The sequence below is a fragment of the Balaenoptera physalus genome (genome assembly GCF_965194825.1).
Source record: "Balaenoptera physalus genome assembly, chromosome: 12".
NCBI classification, from domain to species: domain Eukaryota; kingdom Metazoa; phylum Chordata; class Mammalia; order Artiodactyla; family Balaenopteridae; genus Balaenoptera; species Balaenoptera physalus.
Window position 1 is genome coordinate 68,987,028 of NC_138897.1, and position 21,847 is coordinate 69,008,874.

General features: G+C 36.9%; 1 protein-coding gene across 1 annotated transcript; it reads left to right on the top strand.

Annotated features, from left to right (window-relative positions):
- Positions 1-11: 11 nt before the first annotated feature.
- RNMT (RNA guanine-7 methyltransferase) lies at positions 12-21,379 on the top strand. Its single transcript, XM_082415858.1, has 11 exons — positions 12-89; positions 2,304-2,762; positions 4,573-4,708; positions 7,830-7,955; positions 10,457-10,572; positions 11,622-11,803; positions 12,330-12,494; positions 15,526-15,643; positions 16,844-16,945; positions 17,883-17,916; positions 21,051-21,379. Exons 2-11 carry the CDS (start codon positions 2,346-2,348, stop codon positions 21,086-21,088), a joined length of 1,434 nt encoding a protein of 477 aa, XP_082271984.1. The 5' UTR covers positions 12-89; positions 2,304-2,345; the 3' UTR covers positions 21,089-21,379.
- Positions 21,380-21,847: the final 468 nt, after the last annotated feature.

The following is a 21,847-nucleotide window of genomic DNA, read 5'->3' on the forward strand; positions in this document are numbered from 1 at the left end:
CCGCGTGACCCGCGCTCTCCGGAAGTGGCGTCACAGCGTGCGCGTGGCGCGGAGCCGCTTCCGCAAACAGAGTCGCGGATGGCTGGACGGTGAGTGTGTGGTCGCAACGCTGGGTTCCGTACTCTTTGTGTGTAGCCGCGCCCGCCCTGGTGGAAGAGGCCCTCCGACCGCTGGCCGTGCCGGGTCCGTGGGCGCTGACGCCCCTCTGCGCAGAGCCGGCCCGGGTTCGAGAGGCCCTAGAGAGGCTTCAGGCCCGCCGGGCTGCCGGAGCCGGAGCGGCCGGCCGCCTGGCCTGCGTAGTGGACTGGAACCTGAGCCGGGCGGCGCTGGGGCAGCTCAGTGCGTCCTCGGGCTCGAGGAGACCCGGCCCGCCGGCGGGTTGGGCGTGGAGTTCACCTGCTTGAGCTCGAGTCCCCGGGCTGGCGGTTCCCGAGAAACCTCGGGTGTGACTGCCGCGCAGGTCACCGAGATGCAGGTGTGATCGTTCATGCGCATCTGTGTACCTGAGTTCTTCCTCGAGGGTTCCGAAGGACAGCCCTCTTGGGTCTGGACCTTACTCTTTGTTCACCTTAGACGCTCGGCCTCAGTCTTATCCACCTCTGAGTTCGTTTGGAAATCCCTGTCGTTTATTCTGACCGAATTGTCTTTAGAAAATCTCATCTGTGGAAATGTCACAGATAAATATAAATAAAATTAATTTTTATTCCCAATAGTGAATTTAGATATTATATTTACAACTAGAATTATTTATAGCTAAGGATAAGTTACATTGGTTTATTTGAAATTGAAACCAGTTTCTATTTCCTTATTAGGAAATAAATGGTAGGGAGGAGAAGATAGGGACTTGATAATTTGGTGGATAGTTTTACTAGATAATCATTTTAAGCAGTATTCAGAAAATTACATTTCTGGGTAATTTTTTTCTCTCTGATTCATTTCTTCCTGTTTTGGCACGTCTTGGTATTTTGTTACCTCAAACCTTGGGTAGTGAAAGTTAATATCCCTTGAAACCCTTCCCGGTTTAGAGTGACTTGTTTTTACCAATTCCATTAAGCGACTTTATTTCTTATTCTGTTTCTTTACAGGGAACACTCCCCCCCTTCATAATTTTCAGGTTCTGAATTTGCTGAATCTCACTGATTTTTGGACTTTTGCTTTTTCTTTTCCATTTGGTTTGAATAATACAGCCTAACATTTTAATAGTAGTATATCAGCTGTAAACTTCTTGAAGACTTATTCACATAGTGTCTTATTGAGCTTCTCTGTAGTAGGCATTCACTCAACTTGTTGAATGACTTAATAAATTCCTGTCCAGTAAATAGTTCACTTATTTTTCTCCCCCTCCCATTTCACACATAGGCCTAAGAACATTTGAAAGAGATTAATGGTCATTAAGTTGCAGGCTGGGTCTTGAAACTTCTTGTCCACCCATTGCTACTTTCTTCACTTTCTACCTAATTCTGACACCCATTACGAAGTAAGGATTTTAGAAGTCAACTGTAGGTTCCCAGACTTCTCCTGTTCTTGGTTTTCAGTGTCCCTAGGCCAAAAGAAATACCTAGCAGTTTCCCTTACTAAATAGTTTAGTCCAAACAATTTAATAAGTGTGTCCTAACAACTTTGTTTTTAAAAATAATGCACAGATTGAAAAAAATTTGTGTTTAATTCTTAGCTAACCACAAATGCATACTAGTGGAATATGTACATCTGTTGAGTACTGGATATCTTCTCAAGCCTTGAGATCGGATTTGACACCAACTTCGTTTCCTGTTTTACACTGATTTTCTGTGGTACCACCAGTCTCAGCTTCACAAGGTTCTGGTGTCATTTAAAGAAATGTAGTGCAATCTACTCAGTTAAAACTATGCTCTACTTGAAGCTGTATCTGTGATATCTTCTGGATGTCAGATGTCACTACCTTTGCCTTAAATTTTGAAATATCTTCCTGTGCCCATATCAGTTTGTTATAGTGTCCAGCGCACATTTGGGGAACCAAGGCTGTAGGGTAAGGATCAGGATAGAAATGGAACCGACTTCATTTACCATGACTTCATTTGTCAGTTTTAATGGTGACTTTTATGGATGAGATTGTAGAAGTGTTCCGGGATTATAATTAGTACTTCCACATTAGCATTTTCAGAAATTCATATGCAATATATATCAATATTGTTTTCAATATTCTTTAATGAGGTTTTTTAAACTCTTAGTTGATCGCTGAAATTAAATGGCTAGTTTCTGGTTTAAATTGTTTTTAAAGTCTCAGCATTACGTTTACAAGTAATATGAAATTTTTGCCATTCCAGTGTTAGTTCATGAAGTTTTACCATCTATTTAAGTAATCAAAAATGGAAAATTCTGCAAAAGCAGAGGAATGTGAAAAGATCTCTCATGAAGAGGCAAAAACATTAATAGATTCAGAAACAGAGTCTTCATTCATTGTTAATGAAAACACAACCTCTCCTGGGACTGGGCTTTCTGAAAAGGCTCCTACTTGTGGGCAAGTAGACACTCCAAAAAAGAGAAAAATGGAGTTTGAAGATGATCTTGTAAAGGAAAGTTCTAGTTGTGGGGAAGACACTCCATCCAAGAAAAGAAAACTTGATGCTGAAATTGCCCCAGAGGAAAAAAGTTCTGGTGATGATGAAGGCATTTCAAGGAAAAGAAGAATGGAAACTGATGGTTTTCCAGAAGATGAATCTACTGGAGATGGCACTCAGAAAAGGAGAAAAATAGAACTTGAAGATGTTCCTGAAAAGCAAAAGGTATTTTGAGTGTATTTTCTTTTATTCATAATGGAATACGTCAGATTGAAATTTCTAGTAGTTGTGAAATAATACCTTTTTTTTACATAATTTTAATAACTTAAGAATGTTCTATTTTTTTAATTTAATTTTTATTTTATATTGGAGTATAATTGATTTACAATGTTGTGTTAGTTTCAGGTATACAGCAAAGTGATTGTTATACATATACATATATCCATTCTTTTTCAGATTCTTTTCCCATATAGGTTATTACAGAATATTGAGTAGAGTTCCCTGTGCTGTACACTAGGTCCTTGTTGATTGTCTATTTTATATATAGTAGTGTGTATATGTTAATCCCAAACTCCTAATTTATCCCTCCCTCCCACCTTACCCCTTCAGTAACCATAAATTTGTTTTCCAAGTCTGTGAGTCTATTTCTGTGTTGTAAATAAGTTCATTTGTATCATTTTTTAGATTCCACATATAAGTGATATCATGATATTTGTCTTTCTCTGACTGACTGACTTCACTTCGTATGGTAATCTCTAGGTACATCCACGTTGCTGCAAGTGGCGTTATTTCATTTTTTTTTATGGCTGAGTAATTTTCCACTGTATATGTGTACCACATCTTCTTTATCCATTCCTCTGTCATGGACATTTAGGTTGCTTCCATGTCTTGGCTTTTGTAAATAGTGCTGCAGGGAACATTAGGGTGCATGTATCTTTTCGAATTCTGATTTTCTTTGGATATATGCCCAGCAGTGGGATTGCTGGATCATATGGTAGTTCTATTTTTAGTTTTTTAAGGAACCTCCGTAGTAGTTGTACAGTTTGTACCAGTTTACATTCCCACCAACAGTGTACAAGGATTCCCTTTTCTCCACACCTTCTCCAGCATTTATTGTTTGTAGACTTTTTGATGATGGCCATTCTGACCTGTGTAAGGTGATACCTCATTGTAGTTTTGATTTGCATTTCTCTAATAATTAGTGATGTTGAGCATCCTTTCATGTGCTTTTTGACCATCTGTAGGAATGGAATCTGGATTACTCAATGAATGAGTAAAATTCTGCCATCCTCAGGAAGAAAGTGGCAGATAAGCCACATGTTTGTCATTGGTGGAATGCAAATCTTTTTAACAGAGAGGAGCTTGTATCATAAATGTAGTTTTCAAACTTTAACTTGCAGTGGAACCCTTTTTTCAAGTGAAAATCTTAAACCTTTTACCTATTTTACATGTCAGATGAAACACTTTGGTTGAGCAGGGGAGTGGGGGGATCTGAAGCCCTTTACCTTCCTGGCATTTTTGCAGAATGCTTAGGGTCTTCGATAGAGAGCACAAATTGAAACTTGAATTAGGTTAATAGCAAATAATAGAAATCACTGACACTGAACATAGCCTGTTGAGTTCCCATCTCTTTGTGTATATTATCTCACTTAGTGCCCACAACAATTTTATAATAATATAATAAATGTATTATTTCTATTTTATATTCTTGTAGGAACTTCATCCACTGACTGACATTTACTGAATTGAATAAATCAGAACTCTGGAAGAGTACTGGTTTTATTAATACATTAACACCAAAATTCTATAGATGAAAATCAAGATGAAAATTTTTTAAATCAGAAGATGTTTTTAAAAATAGGGAACAGGGGAAAATCTTCCATGTGATTATAATTAGGATTTCTGTGGTTATGCCATTGCTTAATGAAGTTTACCAATTTCAGTAGTATTTTATCCGTATATAGGTCAGATGCTCTTTTAGACTAATTTTTTTCATGTTCAGCTTCTTAATTTTATTCCATTCTTTTATTTTCAGAACTTGGAGGAAGGACACAGCTCAGCAGTGGCCGCTCACTACAATGAACTCCAGGAAGTTGGTTTGGAGAAGCGTAGCCAAAGTAGAATTTTTTACCTAAGAAACTTTAATAATTGGATGAAAAGTGTCCTCATTGGTATGTTTGTTTTTTGATTTATAGTTTTGAATTTTTAATTTCAGCTTATGTCTCATTTTTTACTCCCCAAATGGTTAATCATACACAAAGCTGCTAGGTGTTTAGTTACTATTCATTTAATCATCAAAGCTTGGCTTTATAAAACTGGAGCCAAAACTGAAACTAAGCCTTTTAGGTAAATTATTTTCATATATACTTATGATTGACTACATAAGATAGCAATGAGTGTTTAATTAATATTAAGTTGACGAGTTAATCAGGCTTTCAGAAGGCAGCGTGCTTTTACATTTAGAATCAAGCTAACCTAGTGGTATTAAATAATCTATTTTACTCTGATAGTTTTGGAGCAATGATATATTGTTGAATTAAACATTTGGGTTCCATTAGGTCAAGAAAATGGGCAGTGCCATGATTTTTTATCTCTAGGCCTTTAATGAGTTGGTAAAGGTCATCATGTGCATTGATTGTCCATTGAACTTGTTTTTTCTTCTGGGGAGAAATAAAGTTTACTTTGAGGATTGATGAAGACATTCAGCTTTTTGGACAGCATTTTATCTGTGGAAACTCGCCTTTGATATTAAAATGGAAGTCAGTGGAGGAAATATGATTCAGAATATATTTATTGCTTTGTGTATCAAGTATATTAAATAGTCACTTACCTGAAATTAGAGAATTTTTAAAAGCCAGTAGATTTTGAAGTTTTTCACAAAAAGGTTTTTTTAAAATTTTGGTTTCTGTTTTTGTTTTCTTAAAAGCCAACCTCAGAAAAAGTGAGAATGCTTTCATATTTGCACTGAAAAGAATAAAGTGCTAATTATGGCTACTTTCTACTAGTTTTAACGATAATTTAGTAATTTTAAAAGATAAATTATCCATTCTGAGAAGTGTCAGGAGTGGGAACTAGACTCATTATTTCGAACACATTTTAATATTTTTCTTTGTTTTATTATAAAAATAAGACTTATTTGACTCTGCTACTTGTCAGCCAGGGTAAATGAATAAACGAACTTCTTTTTATTTATTTATTTTTTTAGGTTAGTTATTATGGCATTTTTACTCTGTACTCGTAATCTTTGGATGCTGTTCCTAATTTCTTTTCAGTTTTTCTCTTCCTTTCCTCATCATCCTCAGTAATGCAGATAAGTTATCATTGAGTATTTTTCCTAATGTGTTGTTTATTCATGTATTTATTCATTGAATAAATATTTTTAAGTTCAGCACTATTTTTCACATTGTTAGTTGTATTATTTTTATAAACAGGGAAACGGGTAGTTTTTAAAAACACGTATGTCAGACTTAGCAAAAATTTATCTCTCAGCATATTCATGGTATTATTTCTACTTCAGCTGTTCCAGCAACTCTCTCAATGGGTGCTTTGCTATCTGCACCTGTCTTTCCGGTCCTGCTGTAATCAGTGTGGTCTGTGCCAAATTCCCTTGCTGCCTTTTTTCTTTCTCTTCTCAACACCCATTCTTTGCCGTTCATTTTCGCTTCCTTATTGCTGCTTATAGCTAGTGATAGTTGAGTACGATGCTTGAATGTGATAAAGATATCTTTGAATAATGTTTCATGAAGATTTCCCCTCTCATTAATCTTATGTGGAAATAAAGAGATTTTATAATTCTTATTCTCACTCTTTCCGTATTATATTTTATTCTGGTTTTTTTTTTTTTTAAGATTCATAGCAGAAAGTTGAATATGGAACACTTGTACTTCTGTGACAGTGAAAGGCAGAAGTATTTATACAGAATATTCTAGCAGTCAAAATAGTACACATAAGAAATAGAAAGCATTAAACTCAGAATGATAAAGACAGGAAGAGTAGATCTAGGATTCAGTATTTTATCCAATTTTAGAATTGCTGAATATTTCATTGTCTAAGAATATTAATATGCCTTTAACTGATGTTTGAACCATTTGGCTATTGATGTAAGGGACATGCTAATGTTATTCGTTTGCTCTTAATGTGATTTGGTAGATTGGGATAAAAGGCTCCATTTTTATTTCAGAGTTTTTAAGAATTCTGATGATAGTAAAATTAAGAGGTATGTATAGTTTTTTGACTAGTTTTGAGGTAAGCTTGACATCTTTTATCAAAATCAAGGTCTCTTGTGATCCCATAATTATTAAGTGTATAATAAGCTAAACACTTAGCTTTGGAAAGAGAACTACAAAAAATTATGAATAATTTTTTTCTTATCATGAACAAGTATTGGGTATTCTTGTATTAATTAGAATTTAAACTGTTTGCTATTGACCCACCAAGGTCATGCGACTTTTTTGTACTATTAAACTTCTTTTTAATAAAATGAGAGAGAAAAAATAAAATGTTTGCTATTTAATGTTGAATCAAATTCTGAAAATAACCTTCAAAAACCTGTCTTAGCTTCTAAAATACCAGACACATACTCTTTCATCTTTAATGCTGAAGGATCAAGTTAATTAACTCTTAGTCAAATTTTGAAATATTTTCTAGAAGTTATGAATTAATTACATAAATGAATGTGTTTATATTACACTAAGTCCCTTACACAAGAACGAGTTTTGTTCTGAGAGCACGTATGTAAGTCCAATTTGTTTGTAAGGCCAACAAAGTTAGCCTGGGTACCCAACTAACACAATTGCTTTATAGTGCTATACTGTAATAGGTTATAATAACTTCTCACACATATAATACATAAAAAACAAACACAAAAAATAAAATATTTTTAATCTTACAATACAGTTCCTTGAAAAGTACAGTAGTACATTACAACAACCCGCTCTTCTTAGCAGTACCAGCTACATCACCACTGCTTTTACACTAGCTTCTGGACCTTCTGGGCTTGAAATAATACTGTACTACTGTACTCTATACAGTACTGTCCCATAAAATACACAAAAGCACAACCACTTGTAGAGCATGCATGTGACAGTGTACGCCAGACACATGAACTAACTTACGTGATTGACATCACGTGCCCACGAACACACGTTCACATCTTTGAAAGTTCTCTAGTTTGTATGTAGGGGACTTACTGTACATGTCAGGCAGAAGTTAGTAGGTTATTAGGGGTAACAGTTTATGCTTTAGTAAAAATGGAGAAGAGATCATTTATTATGACTTAATTTTCTCTTTTAGGAGAATTTTTAGAAAAGGTGCGACTGAAAAAAAAACGTGGTATCACTGTTTTGGACCTGGGATGTGGTAAAGGTGGAGATTTGCTCAAGTGGAAAAAGGGAAGAATTGACAAGCTAGTTTGTACCGGTAAGACAGATAATGGCATGGGAAAGAATAATTTGTGGTCTGTCAGGTAAATGTAAATAAGAAAGATCTCATTATGGACATAACACCAAAATACCTTACCACAAGATGTCTGGGGGCTAGACATGAGATGGGTGTTTTCTAAAATGAGTAATGAGACTTTACTGATGGTGTTAAAAACAAGGATGATTGGAGTCATGTCGGACTCCATGTTTGAAGCACAAACTTGGAAAGGCTTTCAGTGGCCAAAGATAGGATGGTTTCTTCATTAAAAAAGAGAGTGATTACAAGGGACTTCCCTGGTGGCGCAGTGGTTAAGAATCCGCCTGCCAATGCAGGGGACACAGGTTCGAGCCCTGGTCTGGGAAGATCCCACATGCTGCAGACCAACTAAAACTAAGCCCGTGTGCCACAACTACTGAGCCTGCGCTCTAGAGCCCGCAAGCCATAACTACTGAGCCGCCCGCGCCTGGAGCCCGTGCTCCGCAACAAGAGAAACCACCTCATTGTCAAGCCTGTGCACTGCAGCGAAGAGTAGCCCCCACTCCCCGCAACTAGAGAAAGCCCGCGTGCAGCAACAAAGATCCAACGCAGCCATAATTAATTAATTAATTAATTATTTTTTTGAAAAAGACAGGATTACAGTGTATTGAAACATGAAATAAAGGAAAATAATCTCATTGTTCACACTTGGAGGGAGCAAGGAAACTTACTCATTATTCTGAAATTCATAAACTAAGGGAGGGGGCGGCGAGTATTTATCTTTAACCCTGTATAAACCATATTTCAACGTAACCAAATGGTTGAAAAGCGAAATTCCTCTTTATTGAAAAATCATGATGAATAAATTTTTCCACGCTTGGTAAAATAATAGATCTAAGCTATTAGGTGAAAAGTTGATAGGAACTTAATTGGATGAATCAAGTGCCTGAATCTGCTGGTCAGTCTTAACCCTGAAGAGGGACAAGATGATGTCATGTTCCTTCCTGTGGGAAGTGCCCAGCACCACCTGTGGAGTAGTAGTGCCTAAATCGGCACTTGTCAAAAAGTTTTTGGTTTTATGACCACAGTACGTTCTTAAAAATGATTGAGGACCCCAGAAAGCTTTTGCGTATGTGGTTATATGTGTTGATTATAGAAATTAAAACCGAGAATTTAAAAAATATTTATTACAGATAAAATGTAGTGAGAAGACTGGCATTTTAAAAGTACTTTTGCAAATTCCTTTAGAGTCTGGAATAATAGAAGACAACTGGATTATCACACCTGTTTCTGCATCAATATGTTTTGATGTGTTATTTTATTTGATGAGTAGTTGTGAAATGGAGTATTTTAATAGCCTTTTCAGATAATTGAGGATATTCATCTTTGATACTACATCAAAATTCGGCAAGTGATAGTTCCTTTAAAGGTTAGTTACAGCGTGGAATCTGAAACCATATTGGTGAACTTTTTGTGTTCTGTTATATCTAAATCCATTGGTCTATCTTGCACTTCGCCCTGCAAGATTTTGTAATATTTGGAAAATAATGTTCACTAAAGTTATGCAAATCTTCTAAATGTTGACATCAGGAAATCACATTTGTTTAATATCACTATCGATCAGAAAAGTCTTAAGTATTGGGAAGATGCCCAGCCCGTGGTAGTAGATACAAGTTTGTCAGAGTTGGAACTTTTCACCTGAAAGCTCAAATTTATCATTGGTAACAAATACAGTCCAAAGTTTTCATGAAATGGCAGGCTCATTTTTTTCACTATGAAGAAAAGGTCTGCCAAATTACAAAGTCTGAAAAACTAGTTTGTCTGTCAGTGGTACTTTAAGTGAAACAATTTTGTGTGAAAAAAGTGGGCAGTACAGCTTACAGCGCAGTCACACCAGTCCTGTTCAGGCAGACTTTGTTATGTAGCAGAAATGTTTTGAAGATTTCATAAAATTAATTTTTACTGCTTATCAAGGACATTCTTAAATGAAATTGGATTTTTTTCCCCCTTTTTTCTTCCTGTGCTGGCTTATAGCAGTGAAGAATATATCAAGTATTACCAGTACCATTGGTGCCCCTACCTTGTATTCATGACAAGGTACCCACCATTGCTTTTGTACCTGCAGTGCAAATCTCAACACTGGGAAAAGGCAAATAACATTTTATTAAGAAACTATAAAGAGCTGGGTGTATAATGTTAGGTTTTATAATCCAAATTGGAATTTAAACTTTCTGCTTTTAACTTTGAATAAGCATTTAAAAATCATGGTAGAACTTTTCTGTTGTCAGTACCTATTGAGAAAGTGGTTAGTTCCTTTTGAAAAATAAGAGGGCATTTCCATTGGAACAAAAGACTTTCTTCTCTTTTGTTTTGAAGGAAGTAGAACCTTTTTGCTTTTCTAAGGCTAGATTCCCTGCCAAAGTTTAAAAGTTGAGATGAAGTCTAGATTTGTGCCATTTTTGCATTTCTGTTTTAACTCTGTGGGCCTTTGTTGACATTACTAACACCCGTCCTCCTTCCAGATATTGCTGATGTTTCTGTCAAACAGTGTCAGCAGCGGTACGAGGACATGAAAAATCGTTGTCGTGATAATGAGTATATTTTCAGTGCAGAATTTATAACTGCTGATTGTTCAAAGGTATGTATTTTTTTATTTGTCTGTTTTTATATTTTTAGTATGAGTAAATGGTTTGCTTTAAAAATCAGTTCATTTTTTAAAAATTTGCTTAGAAACATTAAAAATCTTTAGGACGTGGATTTTCAGTTTCAACTAGAAATTCCATTAATGATAAATTTCCTTAAATGACCCAGTAAATACTTTTGGGAATTTTTAGCTTTTAATACTTTTACTTTGGAAATCATTTGTTGCTTCTCTGTTTGGACATGATTTATTTTCTAGTATTTTGAAATAGATCTGCACTTCATTTTGTTTACCTTGTAATTTGTTTGGGTGGTTTCCCAACATGTCACAGTCTGGTGACACCTGTTTCCGAATCTCTTTAACAGCTGGAGTTCAAGACTATAGAGGCACTCGAACTGCTGGAAGTCCCCCTTGAACATTTCTGACTCCTTAGCTCATTGAACTATTATAGATACCTGTAACCCTACACATTTTGTTTGCAGTTGTGAAAGGGGAAGGAAAAGTGCTAGAAAGTTGGAAACCTTTAAAAACACTTTTGCGTTTTAAAAAAATGTCCCAGGGAGTTCCCTGGTGGTCCAGTGGTTAGGACTCAGTACTTTCACTGCCGTAGCCTGGGTTCAGTCCCTGGTCGGGGAACTAAAGATCCCACAAGCTGCATGGCACAGCCTAAAAAGTAAAAAATGTCCCAAAGACCAGCTTTGTGTTTTTTTTTAAACCCAAGTTACTGTTCAACATCATTTTACTTTAGTTTTCAAGTAAAGCCAGTTAAAGGATCAACTCCTTTAAATGTCATGTTTGATATATTTTTTAGCATGATTTCAGAATCTCTGATTTTTAAAATTACTATGAAAATGGGAATCAAATTCTATTGAACCAGAAAGAAAGAACGTTTTTATTATGATCTTTATGATACGTAATGAGAAAGGGTGGGTTGGTGGGAGGTCATGTCTACTTTTATTTTAAGGATCCTAATTCTAGAAATTAATTCACTAAATTTTTATGTCGCAGCCAACTTCAAAGTCTTGACCCATTTTAATTTGTTTCAGGAACTTTTGATTGATAAGTTTCGTGACCCAGAAATGTGCTTTGACATCTGCAGTTGTCAGTTTGTCTGCCATTACTCATTCGAGTCCTATGAGCAGGCTGACGTCATGCTCAGAAATGCATGTGAGAGACTGAGCCCTGGAGGCTATTTTATTGGTACCACTCCCAATAGCTTTGAATTGATGTAAGTACTTTTATATGTTGTGGTTTATAAAATACTCAAAATTAAGCTTATTTTAGAGTAGCAAGTGTTTATTAGGAGTAAAGTTTATAGAACATGCCGTGTTGATCTTATAAGGGCTGAGCACTTTGATAATGTATTTGACTAGATACTCAAATTTTAAGTTAAAAAGTCAGATTTACAGATGAACCTTTAAAACATCTTTCTGTGTAAGTTGGAGACTGATGTTACTTCCAGCCAAAAAGCCAGAGGTGGTATTGCTAGACAAACTCCAGATAAGATGTGAGGCATTGGGACTTAACCAGCTGTCATGATAGTGAAACCTACTTCCAGCATAATTTTATTAGTGAGATTGTTAATGATCTTTTAGTGTATTGCTTCTTAAAAGTAGCTCAAATCCAATTAAAAGCTAATCTTTATAAAATTGCATCATGGGTGTGTCCCCCTCCCATATTTAATCTGATCAAAATAAATTTGACCTAATAACAAATTTAATCTTTTTATTTTGGTTTGGGGATAACTTTTATAGAAGACGCCTTGAAGCTTCAGAAACAGAATCATTTGGAAATGAAATATATACTGTGAAATTTCAGAAGAAAGGAGCTTATCCTTTATTTGGCTGCAAATATGACTTCAACTTGGAAGGTGTTGTGGATGTCCCTGAATTCTTGGTCTATTTTCCATTGCTAAATGAGTAAGAATGTCATTAATCTGTTAACTATTCTCTTTTTGCGTAAGAGAGAAAGAAAAGGAAAAAAAAAATCAGTATTTATGTTTGTTTCTTATTTTAAGTGGGATCCTAAGAAGAAGGACAGCCTTATTTAAAAAAAAAAAAAAGAATAACTTCAAACCCAGGGTTGGTGCCATAGGTCTCTTGCAGCCTTACTCATTTAGTTTCTCTTATTCCTGGAATTGTTTCATCCTGTAGGCAAGAAAGGGAGCCTGTTGCCTGCAAGTTGTGGAAGAAAATAACTGACACTATAAATAGCAAAAGACTTGTTTTTAAGTAACTGCTGGTACTTTGGTAACATAAAATGAATCTTCCCAAAGTGGAGATCCTCCTTTTGACAGGGATAGGTATTAAAAGTTGTTTTATATTTTGCTATAGCTTATGAAATTGCCTCTGTCTCACGGACAATGACAATAATAAAGTACTGATTCAGGAATGTATTCACTCATGCACCTGAATTCTTAGGAGTCCTGGCAAACCACTGGCACAGGGAAAGCTGGGGTTTCAAGTAAGGCCCCAAGGCCTTTTCTTGGTCTTGGGGGTCTCCCTGATAGGGAACGTGGAAGAGTCCAGTTAAATGCAGGCCATGTCACAGCTGACCAAACTGCATTTCCTTCTTTTTAAAACAAAGCCTTTATTAACTGAGGAAGAGGAAGAGCTTTATTTTTTTACTTATTTTTGGCTGGTGATTGTTTGAATTGTGTCTCAGGCAGCTTGTAAAATTATGGGTGTAGGATTTTCAGGAGTTCTACAATATATAAAAATTATATACAATAATATGAGAAAATGAAGTAGCATGTGACTAAACATGGAAAATACTATGCACAATTTATAAATATGAACTATAAAATTAAAAAATTTATATCACATTTTCCTTATAATTAGCAAACTTTGGGGAAATGTTATGCTCTTCAACTTTATGAAAGAAAAAAATTAAACGTTTTTAGTATGTTGTTTTATATGTTTGGTATGTTAGCTTGGTGTTTTGGGTTGACAAAGTTAGTGATTTGAGTACACGCCAAAAGATAAAGAATAAAATGAAAGTTTTTTTTTTTTAAATGCTAAGCAAACACTAGCAGTCTTTTCTGCTTATATTGCCTAATGATTATAAACATATGAAGTCATAAAGTATCACTTTAATATTTTAAATTTTAAAAAATTATTTATTAAGACAAGTATTCATTTAGGGAGACAATCAGAAAATGCATAGGGATTTTGAGATGCCCTTCTGCCATTTCGTTAATTAGCTTTTACATGGCAAACCTATTCAGATTGGTCAAATTGAGTCTCAGTTCTTTGTAATTATGGTATTTCTTAAGGTTAAAGCTTGATTTCATTTGTAAAGGCTCATTTTGGATATTTATGATAGAAAATGAACTGCCTGGAATAGAAGAGGCTTTTATATTTACTCATGTTGTCTTTCCAAGGAGGGCTAATGCTAATTACAGGGACTCCTGCCTTATGTATGCCTCTTACATGCAAATCCAAGTGGCCCTCAAATGTTTCCTTCACTCTGTCCCCTCATCTGTCACCTCACAAGTCCCCTTTCAGACTTTTTCCCTTTCTTCCTCTCCTCCTTTTGTGCTACCTGAAATCATCCTCAGGTTCCCTTTTGTTGTCTACAGCTACATAGTAATCAACTTCAGCAAATGCACTCGGAAAAAATACACATGCAAAGCATAACAGGGAGACCTAATGTCATTGAGGATTTAAGGAAGCCACCTTGGAAAAAGTGATTTTTTTTTTTTTTTTTTAAAGTGATGTTTAAGTCAACATCTAAAGGCTGTCTAGTTGGCCAGTTGGAGACCGGAAGGGAGAGTGTTCCAGGCGTAAGGGATGATATGTGTGAAGGCCCTGAAGTGGGACAGACAGAGCTTGGCTAGTTTAAGGAGCTGAAGGAAAGCCATTGTGACTGGGCCTTAAGGAATCAGGGCCCAGCTGGCTCAAGATGAGGCAGCACTCCTGTATAAATGAGTGCCTTAGAGGCCATGTTAAAGGCTTTTGAATTGTGCCCTAAGTGTGCTGGAGAGCCAGTGAAGGGTGTGAAGGAGGGACGTGACCTGTGCACTGCTAAAAGCATATTCTGGCTGCAGTTGGAAAATGGGTTGAGGGAGGGTAAGAATAGCAGCGAAATGAGCGAAGTGGTACAGCTGTGTGGTGATGGTGTTGGAGCAGGATGGTGGCGAGTGACGGGGTCAGAAGTGGGCCTGTTTGAAGTATGTTGTATAGGTAAACGGAGAGGACATGGTGGTGTGCTGAACACTGGGCATAGAGAGGGGGAGGCGTGGATCGTTAGATGGATTTACTGAAATAGCAAAAATTGGCAGAAGAACAGGCTAGTGGGATTCAGCCCTGGAGGTGGAGAGTTAGAGCACGCCTGTGACAGTCCTGGTGGAGATTTCTAGGGAACAGTGCAGTGACAGAGGCCAGAACTGAGCTACCGTAGCTGTTGGCAAGCTGTATACGTCAAGGAGTGACAGCGAGCAAGGTTCTGGGCCACACTCTTCAGAACCATGACATTTGGAAGTTGGGAAAAGAAACCTGTAAAACAAACTATGAAGAAGCAGTTCAAGATGTAGGATAAAAATTAATAGTGTGGGGAAAAAAAAAAATAGTGTGTCTTGCCAGGGAATCCAGTAGATGAAAGAGACTATTTTAAGAAGGAAGTTGGCCACTATTTTCAGTGCCACTGTGAGGGATCGAGTCAAATGAAATGGAGTTGGTAGAAAAGTGTTCCTTACTGCCTGTGGTCCCCATCTCACAGCCTTTCATTTCATTTCCTGGCCTGTCTGTTACGTTACTGGAGTTCCCTGTGACCCAGTGAGATTTAACTGCACATTTCCTTCAGGTCAGTGGTGTGTTGCCCTTCACTCATTTTGCATGGTCCTCTTGTGAATTTGTAAAGGTTTTTAGTTAAGTCCAGAAGATGTTACTGTTGCGTGTGGAATTACAAATATTTTGGAAGCCTTTTCATTAAATAATCTTTTTTGGACAGAATGGCAAAGAAGTACAATATGAAACTAGTCTACAAAAAAACATTTCTGGAATTCTATGAGGAAAAGATTAAGAACAGTGAAAATAAAATGCTGTTAAAACGAATGCAGGCCCTGGAGGTGAGTATTTAGAAAAGGTGTAAAAATTCCAGGTCATAGTAAACTTGTTTGGCTGTCTCTGAGATTTCTTTCAAGGCCATGTACACGCTCAGTATTTATATAAATTACACAGCTTATTGGTGCCAACTCTAGACTCTTCAGCACCTAGGACAGAGCTTTAACATAAGAGTTCTCAACCTCAGGACTGTTGGCATTTGGGGCTGCTTTGTGCCCTGTAGGATGTTCAGCAGCACCCTGGCCTCTCCCCACTATAGAAGTCCAAAAAACTAAATACTTTTTTGAACAGCAAACACGTAGCTAAATTTCTAATGTCTGATCTTACGGTAGGATACTTACAAAGGGGAAAAAGAAGATAGCAAAGTAAACATTCCTGGATCAGTTTCTTAAAAATTCTTCAGGAAGATGTACGTCTAAAGTGGTTCCTTGCTAGCTAGTTTGTTGTAACAGGGCAAAGAAAAGAATTAAAAGAGTACATAACCTTTACAGAGTAGATGGTTGCTACATGAGTGTATAATTCATTGTTTTTATTTACATGCATTACAAAGCACTTTGTAGTATAAAGAGATGTTAAAATGGATTAAAAATAGTGCTCAAAGTAATTTGAATAAACACTTGTCCAGCGTACCTTTAAAAACAGCATTTTTTTGAGGCCCTTCTTCAGTTTTATGTAAATATGGATACAACCTGTATTGGAGGCTGGATATTTTCCTTCTCTTCTGGAGCTCCCAAGGTTCTGTTGACTGAGCATTTCGTTTGTATTATTTCCAGTTGCTGTTCATACTTCCATGGCTGCTAAGTCACCATAATGTTCAAATGAATGTTTAGCTCTTCTGATGATAACTTCCTTCAGCATAGAGTCATAACAGAAAAAGCCTTTGACCAGGAGTCAGGGAGGTAAAGGTGTTTGCAGCCAAGTGGTCCTTGGTGGCAATTCAGGATGCTATTCAGTCCCTGTGTAGACTCTCTGTGATTGTAGATACTCTGATCATGCTCAGTGTTGACCATGGCAGCTGCTTTGTTCAGAGAGGATTCCCTTCACTCCTTTTTCTTTCATATTTCAAAAGTATGTGTAGTTTGTATTCCTGAAGTAATACTTAAAGATTTCTGTCTTAATTATTTTATTTCAGTGATTGTGTGTTTAATTCTGAATTGTAAATTTCAGCGTAATGTCTCAACTAGGAATTTCACTTGCTTCCCTAGCCATATCCTGCAAACGAGAATTCCAAACTTGCATCTGAGAAGGCGGATGACTATGAACATGCAGCAAAGTACATGAAGAACAGTCAAGTGAGGTTGCCATTGGTAAGTTTTTATTTTTTAACATGCTTTATAGAAAAATGGAAACTTAGGAAATTATTTCACTCGTTTACAATACTTGAGTTCACTGAGTTACAAATCAGATACACAGTAGTCTGTTTCCCCTAAGTTGTGATAACTTTTTATAACTGTAGAATATAGAATAAAATGTACTTTAACGAACTGAGAATGGAGGAAATAAGGATGGGAGAAAAGTTATAGGCTTGGCTTGAGAGTTTTCTTGCTATACCATTGTATCTTTACCTGGACACTACTGACTCATGGTGTTCCATAGATAAAATTCAGGGGCTTATGAACTTATATGGGGAAAAATTACATCTTCATTTTCTCTGACTTCTATGTGGAAGTTCACATTTTCCTTAATTATGAATGCTACATAATTATCACTTCTTCAAAATTGTATTAGTTACTAAACTTGCCACTGTATATCTTGTTACTCAGTGCCTTTGCAAAGTAGCAAGTACATCACTAAATACAATTTATTTCCTTTGTATGATACATACTTTATTTTGTGATTTCCTTTGTAAAAACACAAAAATCTTATTCCCTCCTGCAGTATTATTTGATGTTTCAAGATAGGCCTCTTTTTTTTTTTTTTTTTTTTTCCATTCTCCAAGTTAAAAATGTAAGCTAGATAATTTTTCCAGTTACACAAGAATACCCTCTTTATGCAGATTCACCCTTTGGTTGAGAATCAGTGGTTTAGAGAATTGGCAGGAGCGCAAAAGTGGTGAGAAGATGGAATTAAAGGTTAATCTGATTGATTTATTTTATATTCAGATCACAATAATATTAACAGTAAATTGTATGTGTATTTATAATGAAGTTAGGGTTTTGGAGACCTCTGTCCATTATTAAAAAATAAGTATATATGTACTTGCATATTCAATCTGAAGTTTTCTTTCTTTTTTCTAAATTTTAGGGAACCTTAAGTAAATCAGAATGGGAAGCTACAAGTGAGTATATCATCAGTGTAGATTTACTGACATTTTCAAAAATTGCTTCAAAGTGATTAAAATCTGAAAACTTTAGAATTTTTCTGACACATATTAATTTGTGTGAGGGGGTGATTGTGTTATACACAAAATTCCTATAAATGTCTAATTCCCCGTCTTGCACGGCTGTTCAGTGCCAAGAGAAAATATATGCAGGATGTTCCTTAACGTAAACTTTGACGAGCATTCTTAAACATTTTCATTGTCTACTTGTTACTATGAAGCCATCTCTATTTGACTTCTTTACCTTACATTTCTGCTGGAAATTTTGGCTTATGGAGCAGTTCCGTGTATTTTATTTGGTTCTGGCCTCTCTGGCGTTGACAGTGAAGTCATAATAAATACTAGAACATTTAGTGAAGCAGCACTGAGCAGGATGTTTTAGAGGGTGTGTGGTTGGGAACAGCCATGATGTGGAGACATTCTGAAGTGAGGCACCTGTCTTTGGAGGAGAGGTCAGAGGCCTGGCCAGTCTGTGAAGTCCCAGAGCCTCCCTGCCAGGATGGTGATACCCTTATATGGTTGCCCTGACAACTTAAAAGGTAGTTCCCACTCTTTGGTTAAATATTTGTTGATTATGTTGAAGGAAAAATCAAAGGTAATCTGAGATAACCCATTTGATAAACATTTTGAATATTAACTTACATAAAGATCTATGAAAGGGCTTTGGAGGATAAAAAAATAAATGTTACCTCTCTGCCTTCCAGAAGTATACTATCCAGTAGAAGAAACAGACAAATAAGTGACTTCTGGGCACACTGTTTTACATGCTGAAGTTCCTGTAGTGGGGAAAACAGATGAAGGAGAGCTTAATAAAAACTAGTGAAATCTGGAAAATAATAATAGTTGGTATTACTGAGTGTTTCACTTGGACCCAGTCGCTATTCGAAGCTTTTCCTGTGTTATGCCTCATTTAATCCTCACAGCTTTGTCAGTAGACTACTATTAATTCTGTCTTCTTTTCTCAGCTAGGAAAGCAGGCAAATAACTTGGCTGAGGTCAGAGAGTTAGCCCAGGTGCTCCACACTCGCAGCCATGGCGTCATGGGCACCCACGGAAAGGAAAATTCTTAGGACTTGCTGAATTGGAGAGAGAGGAAAGGGAAGAAGGCACACTTTGAGCCAGTTTGTTTCAGAATATTCGTGCCCTCGGTAGAAATGGGATTGGAAGATATTAGAGACGTAATCTCTGACAAACGTAGAAATATGTGCAGAAACCGACATATTTCTTTGGTTTCCCTGGAGTGGAGATATGCCAGCTACCTTAAATGTCCCACCAATCCCAAAGTGCCGTGTAACAGAACGACCTTGGTCAAAGGTCGTGATGGTGGTGCTGGCTGCAGATCAGCACTATATTTTTATATTAAACATGGACTTTAGCAGTAATATACAAGTGAAGAATTAGATGCCCCCAGACAGTTGAAGAAGAGGTGGGTTAGAGAGGAGAAAAGCAATAGGAAAGGAACAGTGGCCGAAGGGCAGCCAGGATCAGTGTCAGGGTCCATCTGCTCTGTGATGAATTACATTTTTCTAACCTGGAGGGCTTTGTGGGCTGGTGCCACAGTCTAAGAAGCTATATTTTAGACTCCTACTGGTCTAATCATTTAGCTCGTATTACCAGAGCCTGCTGCTCCTCTAGGAGCTGCTTTAAATGTGGAAGAAGAGAGAATTGTTGCTGATTTGCTTTTAGAGGTTGTTTAAGTTTCTTTTGTTTAAATCCCAGTTGAAATGCTGGCACAGAAGGTATTTTATATAATTAGTGAGACTTCCAGAATTTTTGAGTTAGAAAAGGGAGGAAGTTATTCATTGCTGATAAGGAATTAAGCACTGGTTTTATATGACCCTAGATCCGGGCAGGTCAGGACTGCCAGGTTATCTGCAGTGGGTATAGATGTGCTTGGGGGGGGTTTGGCAGGGTTCGCTGCAGAAAGAGCACTTGGAGTGCACGGCAAGCTCAGCAGTGCCGGCCTGTCCTGAGCCTCAGGACTTGCCTGTGAGTGCTTTAGGCTGCTCTGCTTCCTTCCCCTCAAGAAGAATCCACAGTGTTGATGATCACCCTGCCTATTTTCTGCCCATCTGTCTATTCTGCTGCCAGCCATATTTATTTCTCCTAAAAGACTCGGGAGCTAGAGAATGAGTAAAGAATAGCATGACCAGAATGGTGTTAGGGGAGACTGCCGTGGTGCTCCTGTGCAGGCTAGGTTGGAGAGGCCGAGGACTCGAGGATTGGGAGGCCCTTACGTGGTCTGCCGTCCTTCATCCGTCCCCTGTTCTACAGTTGACCCAAGGGGCGAGGCCTCCTCGTCACATGGCTTCTTATCTCGACTCTCTGCGTGAATGTTCTAGTGAACACCCTGAACATTTTTGTGATGTTTTGAGGATTTGTCTTCTCAGTCGTTTTCATAATCATAAAATCTATCAGTATCTTAAAAGAAGATATAATAAGTTTGAACTTCAGTGTGGTTCAGAGTGGGGAACCATAGATGCATTTAGATGTCTTTGAGTGAACACACATCAAAGCTGGAAACCTTATTTAAGGGAGAGTGCTCTTGGGGCTGGGACTGTCGATTATCATGTGGCTTTTGGCTCACTTTCCTTACCAGGCCCTACAACACAACAACTGGATAATTGGATGAATTTTAACATGCACGTTATATATGTTCCTTACCATTTTTATTAGGGTTTTTTTCCCCTCCTGAGTAGCAAACTTATCGAGTACCCCTGCACTCATAGTAGTGCAGTTATTCCAGGTAAAAATAATTAAATCATAAGGTTTTCCAGTTTTCATTTTCTTTGCTTTTATACTTTTTTTTTTCCCTCAAACGGTCAATAGAGATTTTTAGAGCTGTTAAATTGGTTTTCTCCACGGCTGTGATGTCACTAGTACAGTAAGTGGATATTTGTTTTCAAGTAAGCAGATATGATCCCATATCTGCCTAAGTATGACTCAAAATGATTGAAGAACTCCTAGAAATAATGGAATTTTTCCTTTTCAAAAGCTGCTTGAGAATTTTCACCAGATTATGAATGAGACCGAGATTGTTGCTCTGAGGATGTGAGAAACCAACCTCTAAATTTTATTTGTTTTATTTTTAGGTATTTACTTGGTTTTTGCATTTGAGAAGCAGCAGTGAGCACATCACATATGCAGTAGCACCAGAACAGCTGTGTTCTTTCTTGTACAGATTTGAACGGTCCATCTTCCATAGATCTGACATCCTTGTTTAATTTAATTATTCTCAACGTGCAGGATGCTGCTGGAAACTACAGTGTATAAATTCAACATTTGCTGTCTGTGACAGATGAACTTTGTGTGTGTATATAAGAGTGAGTCGGGACCTTTGTCTTTAAAAATCTATTTTTAAGTAATGTTCTAAGAATTCCATTTGCCTCCACTCTCTTAGCTCATAAAAATTATAAAATGACTTGTTAAAGCCTCTGAGTTCTTTCGCCAGTGCTCTGCTTTGTCCAGTGTTTATTTACAGTATTAAATTTATTGCAGTTGTAGAATTGGTGAGAGAGTGTACTGATTCGGGGGTGTGTGTGCTTATTTCCTTAGTTAGTGTTTTTCAAGATTAAATTAATTGCATTCTGTACAATTGAATGTAAGTGTTCAATATATATTGCTAAAATTATAAGTTTAAAACTAAATTTTAGATGGTCATAAAAGTTAATTACCTAGGATTTTAACCAGTTATTAAATTTCATTATAAATAACAACTACTTCATTTGCTAATATGATGCAATTTTAGAACTAGATAGAACATTTCAAATTCCAGCATAAAATTGTTTTGGATTTGGGGAGCTTTCTCTTAAGAGTTTCTTACGATAGCAATTAATGTTTCTAATTATCAAGGATGTAATTCATTTCTTTACTGAACCAAAATGCCGTA

Bases quoted from the DNA above. Each gene is read 5' to 3' on its own strand.
- RNMT (XM_082415858.1), top strand. From the start codon at position 2,346: ATGGAAAATTCTGCAAAAGCAGAGGAATGTGAAAAGATCTCTCATGAA. The intron at 11,804-12,329 runs GTAAGTACTTTT...TAACTTTTATAG, and splicing joins CCCAATAGCTTTGAATTGAT to AAGACGCCTTGAAGCTTCAG. The intron at 16,946-17,882 runs GTAAGTTTTTAT...TCTAAATTTTAG, and splicing joins GTCAAGTGAGGTTGCCATTG to GGAACCTTAAGTAAATCAGA.